Raw genomic sequence first — 13,710 nt, 5'->3', positions numbered from 1 at the left:
TTTGATCATTCCATTGCCAAGCACTTCCATCGAAAACACTTCGCTGTTTGTCAATAAAATCAATAATCATTAGAACTTTTTCATCTTCCTGAATTATGAATTGGATGAAAAATAAAAATCACTCGAATTCTTACCCAATTATTAGGAGGTATCGGTAATCCATCGGAATCGTATGATTTCGGATCTTTCCATACGTAAAAATCAGTGAAAGGTGCTTCTTTATTAACCGATTTGATGAACCAAGGATGCTCATCACTGCTATGATTTATCACTAAATCTATCACCAGCTTTAAGCCTTCGAAACAATAATTTATTGGATTACTTTTCCACTTACTCATCATCAGTATTTTCCCTTTGGGAGATTTTTACCTTTTTTTTTTTTTTTTTTTTTTTTTTTTTTTTTTTTTTTCCGGCTCACCAAGGAATCTGCACCTAACTTACAACTTGTTGCTATGTTTTATCAGATTTCCCAGGATCACTGCCCTTAAACCTACTTAACAATTTTTAACTTAAGCTCTTTCTTCTTATAAAAACAATAATTTCTTTTATCTCCTTATGGTAACAGAAAATTTAACTATAACTAAAAAAAAAATTTTTGGTCAACTCCTGGTCGTGGGTGGGTTCGTCTTTGGTTCGGGTTTCGGTGTCATCGTCGGTGGTTTATTGTCGTAGCCGGTGGTTTTGGTGTTGTCTTCTTCGGTGGTCTCTGGTTTCTTCCGGGAATTCGATTTTTGACTGCAGCTGGAGCTCTGGTACTGACTGGACTGGAACTGGAACAGGTTCGTCGTTCGTTGGCTTCGTCGCTGGCTTTTGATCGTCGTTGTCGTTGGCGCTGTCCTTGGTACGTGTACGTAGGGGCGTCTACGCTCTGACTCACTACTAGCTAGCTCCTGCTGCGTTCGGATACTTGTCAAGACGGAGCCGCCCCGGAGGCGGTCCGACACGGCTTCACGGACAGCGCTTTCTTGGCGAAGGTCGAGAACGGCTTGCCACCATAGAGTAGCAGGTCCGGCCACGGGCACGGCCAGCCTGGAAGGTCCAAAGATTCTCTGAGGTTGGCTCGGGCCGCTATTCGCTCAGGGTGAGTACAAGCCCAGACTACGTGCCGGACGTCCTCGGTTTCTTCGATGCTGCATTTGGCGCATTTTCCTTTCATCTTCTTCCTCCAGCTAAGGTAAGACCCGAGGTCGCCATGTCCGGTCAGGAGCTGGGTAACGTATGTGTTCACCTCCAGCCCCTGCTGTAGTCTTGCCCTCACATCAGGAATGAAGTCCCTGGTGAGCTTGGCAGTCTCTGACTCGATCGTTTCTTCTTCGGTAGTCTCGTCTTCTCGATGTTTCGTTATCTTCTTCTTATTGGTGCGTCGTTCTTCGGTCCATTCTCGCTGCCACCTCTCGACTGCCTCGTCTATCAGGACTTGCTTCCTTTCCCGACGGGCTGCCGCGGTGGGCAACTGGTGGCTCTCGATGACATATTTCCTTCGCCAAGAGATTTCTAAGTCCAGCGGCATTGATCCGCTAATTGCCCAGAGGGCCTCGTAGGATACGCTCTGGTATGCTCCGGTGACCGAGATGAGTACTTTTCTCTGTGATGATCGAAGCTTCTCTCGGTCCTTCGGTCCTACCGTTTCTGGCCAAGTAGACGGCGCGTAGGTCACAATTGGCAAGTATACAGAAGTGTAGAGTTTCTGCAACTGCACAGTCTTGAAACCCCACTCTTTGCCCGCAGCTCTTCTTATCCTGACAAAGATTGCGTCCGCTTTTCCAGTGACAAACTGCACGTGTGCGTTCATCGTACCGGTTGCTGAGATGATTCTTCCCAAGCACCGTACAGTATCCTCAAAATTGACTCTAATTCCTGCCAATTCTGCAATAGGCATCGGGGGGTTAACATCTCCTGAGAGTGTCAACAGCTGACATTTTTCGGCGGCCAACTTCATCTTCGATCTTCTTGCCCAGTCGTTGATCAGCCCGGTGATGATGGTAACTTTCTCTTGTAGCTGCCTTTTGGAGTTCGCCCCGATGGTCACTGTAGCGTCATCCGCAAACGCCGTCCACTCACAGCCCTCTGGCAATTCAAGCCGCAGGAGCTCATCGAAAATGATGTTCCATAAGATCGGTCCAAGTACCGATCCCTGGGGGCATCCGCCAGTTACTTCTCTGGAGAATTCTTTGCTTTCTCCTTTCATTTTCACCGTTCTTTCTTCCAGGTAATTCTTGAGCATTCGCAGAGTATCAGGCCGGACACCGTTCTTCTTCAGGCACACTAAGATCAGCGGCCACCAGGCCCGATCGAAGGCCCCTTTAATGTCTAGGAACAAGCCGACGATGTACTTCCATACGCCTTCCGTTCTCCTACTCAAGACTCTGTTTATGGCCTGAGCCGTGCTTCTTCCCTTGGTGAAGCCGAACTGCCAAGGGGAAAGCGTATGACCAACTTCGTCTCGGAGTCTTTCTGCTAGGCATCTTTCTAACAGCTTACCGAGATTGTCTAGTAGGCAGATGGGTCGAATCTTTGAAGTGTCTGACGGAACGGTATCTGGTGATTTCGGTATTGGCACAAGGATGGCCTGTTTCCAGCTTCTTGGGAACTCGCCTTCTGATAATGCCGTGTTGAAAACGTCGAGGATGGTGTCACCAATGGCGCTCCACCCCTCGATAATCATTTCGTTCATTATCCGATCCGGTCCGGGGGCTTTACCCCTCTTCAGCTTCTTAACTTGCTTCTCGATTTCTGCCCGGGTAAATGGGCGAATATCCTCTTCACTGATGGTCGAGTTCCGGATTCCTTGAGCTTCGGTTCTTATTGCTCGATGTGATTCCTCATCAGTAGCTTCGTCATCGTTGGGAATCTTGTCCTCTACGATTTGAGACATCGCCTCCACCAGCGAGTCTGTGTACGTTCCATCCGGGCGCTTGAGACTAGCTTGAATCATTCTTCTCCTTCCATCGTTCTTTATCAGGCTATAAACCACGCCCCATGGCTCGGTTTCGCTACTGTTGGCCTGCCTGAATCTTTCCCAGCTATCCTGTTTTGAGTCTGATATTCCCCTCGAGTACTTGGTCGAAGCCGCCTTGTACCGTCTGAGGTATTCCAACTTCTCGGACTCAGAGAGGTTGCTTCGCTTTTTATTGCGTTGCAGCTCCCTTCTAGCCCTGGTCTTCTCGGATTTCAAATTCGCCAACCGGCCATTCCACCATCTGACTTTTGTTGACTTCTTGGAACCCTTGGGGATTGAAACATCAGCAGCCCCAATGATAATACTTCGCAGCCGAGTGACCTTCCCATCTAGGTCTCCCGCTAAGGGAATGGTTGAGTCCAATTGAGTGAGTTGTTCCCGGTATTCATCCCACCGAGCCCACTTAGTTTTATATCCGGTATGTTCTTGATTTTCCAGTACAGGCCGTTCTAGGGTTAACTCGAATATGATCAGTCTGTGATCACTGCTGATCTGATCTGGTAGTACCGTCCAGTCGGTAAGTCGATTTGCCAGATTTTTGGTCGCTAAAGTCAGATCAATGTTGGAGCCGCCTTGCTCATTTTCCGAGGTTTTCGGATTTCCGGGTTCGTTTATAATTACTAAGTCGTTTCGCTGTATAAATCGTTCGAGTTCGCGTCCTTTTGGATCGGTTCTTGGATTATCCCATAAGGTCGATTTCGCGTTTGAGTCCATTCCAATGACAACTCTGGCCCCTGGGTCTAGTCCGTCGAGTACTGCTTGGACTTTATCGAGGTACGGTTTGACCGGATCACGAAGTTGGCAGTATACGCTGATCGCATACACATGCTCATTCTTAGTCTCGACTCGAGCCACAGTAATGTGACTTTCTGTCCATTGAGTAGTCATGACCGCATCGACTGATTGTCCGCCAATAGCTATTGCCGCCATGGGGACATCGTTTGTCGCGTTGAGTACCTGATTTCGCCCAAGTCCTAGGATTCTGGTCTTCCTTGTTCTTTGGTTATTCCCAGCATAGGGTTCTTGGATTAACGCCACATCGATTCCAAAGTATGCCATTGCTCGTTCCATCGTACTGCTGGCCTCAGCAGACCGCATAAGATTTGCCTGAGCAAATCTCAGCGATGACTTGACTGCAGGTCCTTGCGTGGTCATGCTTCGGTTTGTTCAGCCGCCCTTCGTAAGGCGCTCCGATAGCATGGACAGTCCCGACTGGAAATACTGTGGTCTGACGGTATCTTGGCAAAGACGCAGTTAGCGCACTTTGCGTTTTCCTGTCTCTTATCGCAAGCTGCATCTGTATGTCCGATTTCTGCACAATGACCGCAGACCGTTTCTGTCCTACGACATTTCGCTTGAGTATGGCCGAACGCCTGGCATTTAAAGCACCTAGTTGCGCTTATGAAATCATCCGTTCTGCAAGAGGCGTACCCTAGGTAAACTCGCCCCTTGGACCGAATTTGTTTTCGTATTCCTGGGTCCACCTCAACTACCCAGTGACAGTAAGGTTTATCCCTTGGACCCGTTCTAAACACCGGTTTCGCTTTTGCCATAAATTCCTCTAGTGATCCGCACTCAGAGAAATCATTCTGACGATAAAGATTACCTACAATGTCTTCTTCTGCCATGCTACGATCAACACTCAGGATAATGACTTTCGGCTTCCTTCTCTTTGGCTTTACCGTTTCGAATTGCAAGTCCTTTAACTTCTGGTCTTCTTGGATCTTCGCTATGTCTTGGTCCGAGGCTACCTCAACGATGATAGCTGATGTCTTCGTCTTAATGACTGACTTAACTTTTATTCCAGACTTCCCGGCATCCAAGGAGGCACACACTTTTTGTCGTGTGATCTCACTTGTGTCCTGCGTGTTTTTGTCTTTAGGCCGGATTATAACCGTAGCTCTCGGTTTTGGTTTGATCTTTGCCTGCCGTTGGGGTTCAGTGGCTGCCGCCTTGGCGTAGCTTGGCTGCGCCCCTGCCCCTGATTCCACAATTCCTTTGTAGTACGCCAATTCAGCTGCCATTTGTATATATTCTAACTCCATGATGTTAACTTGTTTAAGAATATACGCAGAGTCTCCCTTATTGATTTTCTTAGCTGGGTTCATCAAGTAATCAATTAGCAGGTTCTTCGACTTTCGCCATTTCTGGTGTCCTGGCTCAACCGCTGGCAGCTCTGTCTCTAGGTTTTCCTGGCTCTGCTTTGGGTCTTCATCCGAGTTCGCAATCGAGCTAACTTGCCTCGCTAGGGCATTCGCCGCTTGCGCTGCTGCATCTGCTACCGTTGGGATGGTTTTCCCTTGAGGGGTCGCCTTGGTAGCCATTTCAGAGTTTTGTCTAAATCGGGTTTCTTTCTTTGTCGGGTGAGTCTTGTCCGAGAAGGCTTTGTGGGTAGCTTAGCCGAAAAAGGAGTACTTATACCCTCTCCTGTGCCGTTTAACGGGAACAGGGTCTTCAGGAAGCCTTTTAATCGTTTCTAGCCCTGACCACGAAGAGGTGTACCGCACAATTAATTAATCGATAGAAAATTTTCTAACCGTTAAACGAAAGATTTTACAACGTTTGATAACTTTTGCCAGATGGTGCTCTGTACCGAGCCTAAGTCTGGTCTTTTATGTGAAAACTTTATGCTGCACGAAAAATCGCTTAACAAAATGCCTTCACTTGGTACCTGTAGCCCAGGGCCGGAGATTTTTACCTCTAGAATTCATTTCTTTGATCAACGTCTCAAAATCTTCCATCATTCCCATCATTGGATTCACAGCTGTAAAGTTCGTAATATCGTAACCACTGTCCACCATTGGAGACTCGTAATGAGGAGTGATGTAAATCGTTTTGATACCCAAATCCACAAAATGATCGAGTTTTGAAATCAGCCCTACGAATTGCAAAAGAAATATTTCGTTGGATTATTTGTGATATTGATCCATATCGCGTTGTTTGATTTACACACCTTTTAAGTCACCCATTCCATCGCCATTACCATCTTTAAAAGATGGTAGAAAAACTTCATACATGGTAGTGTATTTCCACCATGTTTTATCCACAGTCTGGCACCAGGAGATTTGCAATAGGCAAAAAATTAGAAATAGCCTATTCATTGTCAACGTTTATCTCTAAAATCCAATGTTTTTTTAGAAAAATAATAGAACCAAACTATTCACTGTACTTCACTGTAAGACCTGTATAAAATAATTCGTTTCGACTATTTTCAAACGAATTTACTTATTAAATTCAAGTTGACTGATACACAAAATATAGAGTTCGAAGTAATCGCATCTGTATTCTTCAAACGTGTATCTTAAACTGAAATATGATCGAGTGTGATGCCTATTTTATAGTTAATACTCTGCATTGAATTTTTAATGCTGTGAATCAACTTTCAAATACACTTCTGTTTCAAGAATAATCATGACCGAAATAAAATGTCGTCAACTCGATCTAAATAAAATTTAGATATGGTATTGAAAAAACCTTCGCGATATTTCAAGAGAGAAAATTACATCACAACCACTCTATGGTGGATCTTCCAATCAATTTCAAGTGTTAATTTAATTGCATCGCTTCTCAACTGCCTAATTAAAAAATTCGTAACTCATTACTTCAAATATTCTCGAGTACTCGAGTGACGCAAATGAAATTAATCTCTTTTTTGGTTCGAGCTGGTTGCTTTAGATTATTGTGTAATGGTTTATGTAGTGAAATGTAACTTTCCAATTGAAGAGATGCTGAAAAAATCATAGATTTGTGCCTTGATGAATCTCTATTTTGAGGGCTGTGTTCACATATCGACTTATTCTTGTGTTTGTGCAAGAAATACATAAATACCTATTTTCGTTCAAAAAATCATTCGAATTATTGGTGTCTTCGAGTTCTTATGAGTGTGAAAACTCCTTCAGTCAATTTCGACAAATAAAGTTTTTAAGCAAACACTTGATTCGTTTAAATATGAAACCTATCCAAAGAAGGAAAATTACCACATTCCTACACAGTGAAGGATATTTGTTGGAATAATTTACAAGAGCTTTTCGAGGTCCATGTAAGTATGTATTCGGAAAAATTTGAGGAAATCAAACACGTCGGGGTAATTACTTACCTCGTACTTCGAGTGGGGAAAAACAGTGCATGAAGAAGTCTTACACAAGTAAGCCTCTCAAAGAGTTCGTCGGTGATTTGAACGATTGAATGAGATGGCAATTTTTGGAAATACGTACGTAGCATGGCCTGAAACCTCTCAAATTAAAATTTCAGCTGCTCAAATTCATTTTTCGACGTTTGGCGAGTTTTTGAAAATCTAAATTGACAATTTTCGACGGTATTTTATGGTTTTAAAAATTTTTTTAAATACTTATTCAGTGAAAATAATGGACAGTATAGTCCTGAACCTGAAAATCAACTTCTCAAAAATAAATGTCACCATTTCGGGCGTTCTGGAGCCTACAGCCCAATTTTCAAACTCTTCAAAAATTTGGAATTTTTCCAGAAGGCACGGAAAAAATCGAGTCGTGGCTTATTCTGGACCAGAATTTCCGGTGGCATTCTCGAGTACCTGCTTTTGAGCCACGCATATTTACTTCAAAATGTCAAAAAATCTCTATTGGTAAGAAAATTTTTGAATTTGCATGAATGGACGTATTTTATTAAAAACCTACCCTCAGAATCTGAATTTCAATATTTCAAGCCATTGTAAAAGTAGAACCTTCAGCGTGACTTTCGATTTTTCCAGAATTTAAAAATTTCGAATGCGTTTTTGATCAACGTTAGACAAAAAACTCAAAAACGTTTCAATTGAAAAATTAAAAGCTTTCATTTGTAGGAAAATGTTTGGAATTTGTGCGAATTGGTATAAATTGTCTAAATCCAAACTCCCGACTCAGAATTTCACCATTTTAAGAATTTCGATTTTTCCAGAATTTTAAAATTTTTTCTGAAGGAATCAAATTACTATCTCTAGGCCTGCAGCTATTCCTTCATTCAAAAATTTCCCTAAAAACATAAAATTTTACTTTATACACGTAAAGTTCTGGTGAGTAGTAAAGGGTGAGGGGAGGCCGTTTTTCAATTTTTTTTGAATTTTGATGGAGTCTATGTACCTACAACAAAAAATTATGACCAAAGGACCTCAATACCTATATAGCATAGGAAAAATTTTAATTTTTTAGTCAACGTTTGACACGCCCCTTAAATTTTAAAAATTTTATGCGTGTCGGAAAAAATAGATTTCTTAGCTCAGATGCCCACCGTGACGTGCACGTTTAAATCAGTTATTCAATTCTAAGTGTACCATACTATCTTGAGGTGCAGATGAATCGTACTTTGAAGAAAAAAACAAAATAGGTATTTTGAAAATTTCTGTATTTTGGAAAAAATTAATTTTGAACTTTTATAATGATCTGAAAGTGATCAATGATCATTTATGCAACTACTAAGAATGTCAAGAGATCACCTGGAATTATTAAAAAATTTCAACAAAAAAAAAGAAACAATTGAAAATTTTTTGAATTTTGATAACTTTGAGCTCGAGCCGGTGGGGGAGTCAAACGTCGACCAAATAATTTGGAATTTTCTCCCCATCTTAATGAGATCATCTATAGCCATAATTTTTTATCAGCAGGCTCCATAAAAATTTGGAAAAAATTGGAAAACGACCCATCCTAGTCACCTAGTGAATAAATAGGTTGAAAATAAGCCACATTTCGATTTTCAGCTGCCCAAATTAATTTTCACGCTTTCTGGAAAAATTTTTAAATTCTGATTTCGATTTGAATGTTACAATGAAAAGAACGATATGGAGAATGGAGATTTTCATTGAGGGATCGTAATTCAATCAATTTTTTTCCATGTCCATGTAAGTCTGAGTAATTCAGAATAAATTTCGCTTCATCTGAGTAGGTAAATTATATTTAATGAACGTGTATATACATACAAACATGTTATAAAAGACGTTTTATATTTTAATCATGCATTAGAAGATCGTGTACTGAGAATCAAAGTCATGTATGGTCTCAATATCAATATTTTAGGAATTTGTTGACCTGTTGGCAGTTGTTCTCTGGAATAAAACATTGAAAAAGAAAATCAAATTGGAATTAGCTAGGTATTCAAAAGAGAATCTATACTTTAAAGTTTCAAATACTGCGTAATGATTCAAGACTTACCCGACTTGATAACCTGAATTTGGACTAGCTACTTCAATAGTCATGAATTCTGGTAAATCATCGATAGAATCGTTAAGATCGACGAATTCAGTTTCACTTCCCAAATTGTAAATCATGACGTATGACTCGCGCCCTTCTAATTTCCTGTAAAAATTAAATTCAAAGAAAAAATTTTAATTGAACCATTCAAGAATTATAACTTCACAGAGGGGTCTGACGACCCATTTCATATAATAGGTAATATATAAGTATATTGTTTACTCATCACCTACCTCGTATATGCAAATACCCAGGTAGAAATCACAAACGATTTAAAGTCACCATACTTCAGCGTGTCAGTGTTTCTCAAGTTTACAATTTTCTTGAACATGTGATAATAACCTGCATTGTCTTCGCTTTTCCGACTTTTTACATTAACTCTCCAGTAATTAGAATTTAAAGGCAGGTATGCTTTCTCGTTATTTGTGAACCCTTGAAATGAAGTCATTTTTCAATGTACTTATATCGTAAATAAAATTCATAAGTAGGTAAGTAATATTTTTTTAAAATCAATCTTATGCTTTTTCTTGGGTTTTCAGCCTGTTTTTTTTTTGTACGGATTAAGAGGGTCAAGTGGAGATGAACTGGAGTCCATATTCGCATGATGACTAAATTTTTAGGAGAGGGTAAATAGGGACAGAGAAGATCAAGATGAATACCATATCGATACATCAGCTTTCTAGAGCAATTTGAAGAGAAGGAATTGTTTTTGTTTTTTTTTTTTAACCTTGAAAAATTTGATGTCACGCTCCCACCCTTTCAAATTGACCTAGGAGGCTGAAATTTGCCATCTTCATGCGGGAGGGGTTGCTAACCTGGGTGTACTTCTTGGGGGGTTCATTTTTGCAACCCTTCTCCACTCCATTTACAACTGCATAAAAGACAACTCTTAAAATGAATGAAAAGAAAAAAATTGTATGTGGTGAGGACGAAGTCCCTCCCAAAAAATAAAAAAAAAGTACTGCCAAAAAGCAAAGATCCCTCCAACTTTGAAAAAGTGGTTTGATAGTGGATTTCTGCCTACTTTTGTACTGTTTGCTCTTTTTTTGATGAAGATGAGTCCCGAAGGAGGGAGCGGTTTTAAGGCGTAGCCATTTCTGATGCAAATTTGAACATTGCGAGGGAACGTCCTATGTAAGTCGGTAATGAGAAAAAAAGTTTTTTTTTACCTCCATTTAACGAATCGTCCCACGCCATAGGGTGTCTGAAATAATCTCGACTGACTTTCGTAAAATCATCGGGGAATTTATTCACTTCCTGATCTGGCCTGATTTTAGACCCAGTCACACCTATTTCTTGTCCATAGTAAAGATACGCCATGCCAGGCAACGTTAACACCATCGAAGCGAATGTAAACTCAAACTCTTCATTTAGTATGAAAGCTTTTCTAAACTTGTCATGGTTTTCTGCCTGTAAAAATGAATAGCGAGTTGATTAGAATAATAGTGTTAAAAAATTATGTGCAGAAAGTAGTCGAGTCTATGAATGAAAATTGAGCAAGTATAGCTTACATTCCAAGCTGGTGTGCCCCCCTCTGGTAAAATTCTGAGGTAATCATTGATGACGTTGTGATAATAGTTTGCATTTTCATAACGAATTATATAAGCCAGATTGAAATTCAAAGGCACGTGCACAATTTTATATTTTTCCGTGCCATAATATTTGGTCAATAATTCACCTTCTACGTAATCCTCTGAAATTAAAACTCTGCCAAAAAAAATCAATCACAAAAATTATTTATGTTAACGATGTATTATTCATAGCAGCCTATTTTAAGACTATAATTAGTTACAGCTACCTAATGGATTATATGTAGTATTTGTGTACCTTTCAAAATCTGTAAACTTTCTGGTAACTCTTTCAATAAAAACTCGCAATTCATGAAGGAATTGATAAGAATCCCATACATTTTGAGTATAAATATGTCTCAAGTCTTGATACTGGATTGGTACTTTTATATCAGGAGAAGAAACTGGTTCATCTCTAAATTCAGCATCTTCTAGTAAGTGTTTCACAGCGTCTAACCTGAATCCAGCAACTCCCTTATCTAACCAAAATTTGAATATTTTCTGCAAAATTAAAATAGATAAGGTAGTTGCAATTATGATTCGGTAATCTGGATTTCGGTGTATTGTGAGAATATTCAATTTCACGAAGTAATAAATTACAAGAACCTTTATTTCAGTTTTCAATAGTTTATTGCGCAAATTGAAATCTGGCTGTTTGGGAGTGAATTGATGGTAGTAAAATTGTTTTCTCTTATCGTTCCATTCCCAAGCACTTCCACCGAAAACATTGAGCTATATTTTTCCAACAGATTGTACATTACTGATAAGTAGGTATGCAATTTTCGAGTTGAGAAATACGTAAAAATTAAATTTTAAAATACCTACCCAGTTATTAGGAACTGTAGGTTTTCCGTTGGTATCATATCCTTTTGGATCTTTCCATATGAAATAATCAGTATAAGGGTGCTCTTTGTTGACTGATTTGATAAACCAAGGATGTTCATCACTGCTGTGATTTATTATCAGATCTATTATCAGTTTCAATCCTAAATTGAAAACAATTGTTTCAATTCGCTCTCATACCTACCTAATATTTCATTGATATTTCTTATAAAATAATTAAGTAAGGTTATAGATATGTGCCTACCTCTGATTTTCATCTCTTTAATGAGCATTTCAAAATCTTCCATCGTTCCCATGACTGGATTAACGGCGACAAAATTGGTTATATCATAACCACTGTCCACCATTGGAGATTCATAATGAGGAGTAATATATACTGTTTCGATGCCCAAATCCACAAAATGATCCAGTTTTGAAATCAGTCCTTTGTAAAATGAAAAAAAGTTAACATTAGTCATCATTATTTTATCTTTTTTTTTTTCTGTTAGGACACGTACCTTTTAGATCACCCATTCCATCACCGTTTCCATCTTTAAAAGATGGCAAAAATACTTCATATATGGTCGTGTGTTTCCACCACGTTTGATCGATTTTGCACCACGAGATTTGTAACATACACAACGTTAAAAGTACAAATAATGTCTTCATTTTGAAAATTGAAAATATGGTATGTAAATTTACGTATCGAAACAATCGTCTAATTATTGTGTGGCGTTTCTAATGACTTGATGGGTCTATATATTATATAAATTTGAAGAAGGAAAAACACTCAGTACTGTGTTTGGGTGCTATCGTAATCACTTTAATCCCTGTTTAAATATAACGTAGTACGTAAATTGCATTATGTAAATGAATGAAAGTACGGAAAATTCGATATCATTAATTCGAGCAGACTGTATTAATTTTTTTTTTTGAAAAATTCCGCTTCTTTAATGCTTCGCTTTGTACATGTCTCGTTGAATTAAACCATGCCGTAACATAATGTACCTACATAGAAGTGTTTAAAAAACCACTCGACTCATTTCAGGTAGGATTAACTTGTGTTTCTGATCGATTTTACTTACCTGAAAAAAGTCCACCATGCAGTTTTGTCGTGATTTTTCAAAAATGTGAATGTCTTCATGTCTGGCCGAATTTTATCTAATACCTATCATTTAAGTACTTGAAGGTGAGGCCTAATACAACTACTTGGGTAATTTTATTTATGTATTTAGTGTAGCCTAGACATTCAAGCAACATGTGTTGATGAGTTCAAGTAAAATATGTCCAACGGCGATATTGTGATTTAGGTGGCCAAATATCTGGTCTGGACACTACCCTACCCTTCACTTCTCTACTTTTACACTTCGAATTAAACAATTTTGTCGACCTTGAAATTCCTTGAGCCACATTCTCGACCCATTAAAATTGATGGAAGATATTTTTGTTTGTGCTATGTAATAATTTGTTTTTTTTATTTTTACTTTTTTGTTTCAAGTGAGCGTGAATTTTTGACCTTAAGGTAGAAGAACATTATAATAAGTACTCAATTAACTTGTCATTCGTTGTCGATTTACAAAAGAATTAGCTGCTAAAGGCTGATGTCCCCCCATGAAACCCTATGGACATTCTATGGTGCAGAAGACCACCCGAATTCCACCACTCAAAGAACATACTCGACAGTGACCACTGACCATGCACCAATTATTTCAATATATTTTCATCGTAGTCTTTATAAGTATAAATCCATTACACCTCTAATACATATTTACGATAGGTATGAGTAATTATTCGCGACATCAGCGTTTTTCTTTTCCGTCAGCATTCCACCTAGCGCCATCAATATACATACGTCGGGAGTCGGCGACATGTGTACCTAACGGTACCACATGCCGCCTTCCTCCAAATAAGTAAAACTAGTATAATATGTTTAACGTTGAACGTTGATAATCGTAATAATAACAAAATATTTATAATGAGAGAACAGTATACTATGCTTTTTTGCATAAGTGTTATGCTACTACGTAGCTAGACATTATTTAACAAGTCATTGAAATACATCTACATATTGCTTAGTTGTTTACATTACATCTCTAGGTAGGTAAATGAAAATAATCATCCTGTAACAGGAAAACATTGGGTGAAAAGTGCACTTAGGAGAGGA

The 13,710-nt window shown here is 39.3% G+C and overlaps 1 protein-coding gene across 2 annotated transcripts; it reads right to left on the bottom strand.

The window, feature by feature from the left end:
• Positions 1 to 8,856: 8,856 nt before the first annotated feature.
• On the bottom strand, positions 8,857 to 12,300 carry LOC135848862 (alpha-glucosidase-like). 2 transcript variants are annotated; one of them, XM_065368932.1, is made up of 10 exons: positions 12,065 to 12,300; positions 11,812 to 11,991; positions 11,550 to 11,710; positions 11,331 to 11,456; positions 10,984 to 11,225; positions 10,668 to 10,863; positions 10,326 to 10,566; positions 9,390 to 9,588; positions 9,118 to 9,261; positions 8,857 to 9,011 (listed from the first exon to the last, which is right to left on the bottom strand). In XM_065368932.1, the coding sequence occupies exons 1-10, from the start codon at positions 12,213 to 12,215 to the stop codon at positions 8,918 to 8,920; spliced, it is 1,734 nt and encodes a 577-aa protein (XP_065225004.1). In that variant the 5' UTR covers positions 12,216 to 12,300; the 3' UTR covers positions 8,857 to 8,917. The 2 variants fall into 2 exon arrangements, with proteins under 2 accessions (XP_065225004.1, XP_065225005.1); XM_065368933.1 differs by having other exon boundaries at positions 11,550 to 11,692.
• Between the last annotated feature and the right edge of the window lie 1,410 nt (positions 12,301 to 13,710).

The sequence above is a fragment of the Planococcus citri genome, chromosome 5 (assembly GCF_950023065.1).
Source record: "Planococcus citri chromosome 5, ihPlaCitr1.1, whole genome shotgun sequence".
In the NCBI taxonomy this organism is placed as follows: domain Eukaryota; kingdom Metazoa; phylum Arthropoda; class Insecta; order Hemiptera; family Pseudococcidae; genus Planococcus; species Planococcus citri.
Note: the sequence above shows the minus strand (reverse complement) of the source record. Positions and strands in the feature narration are given on the sequence as shown.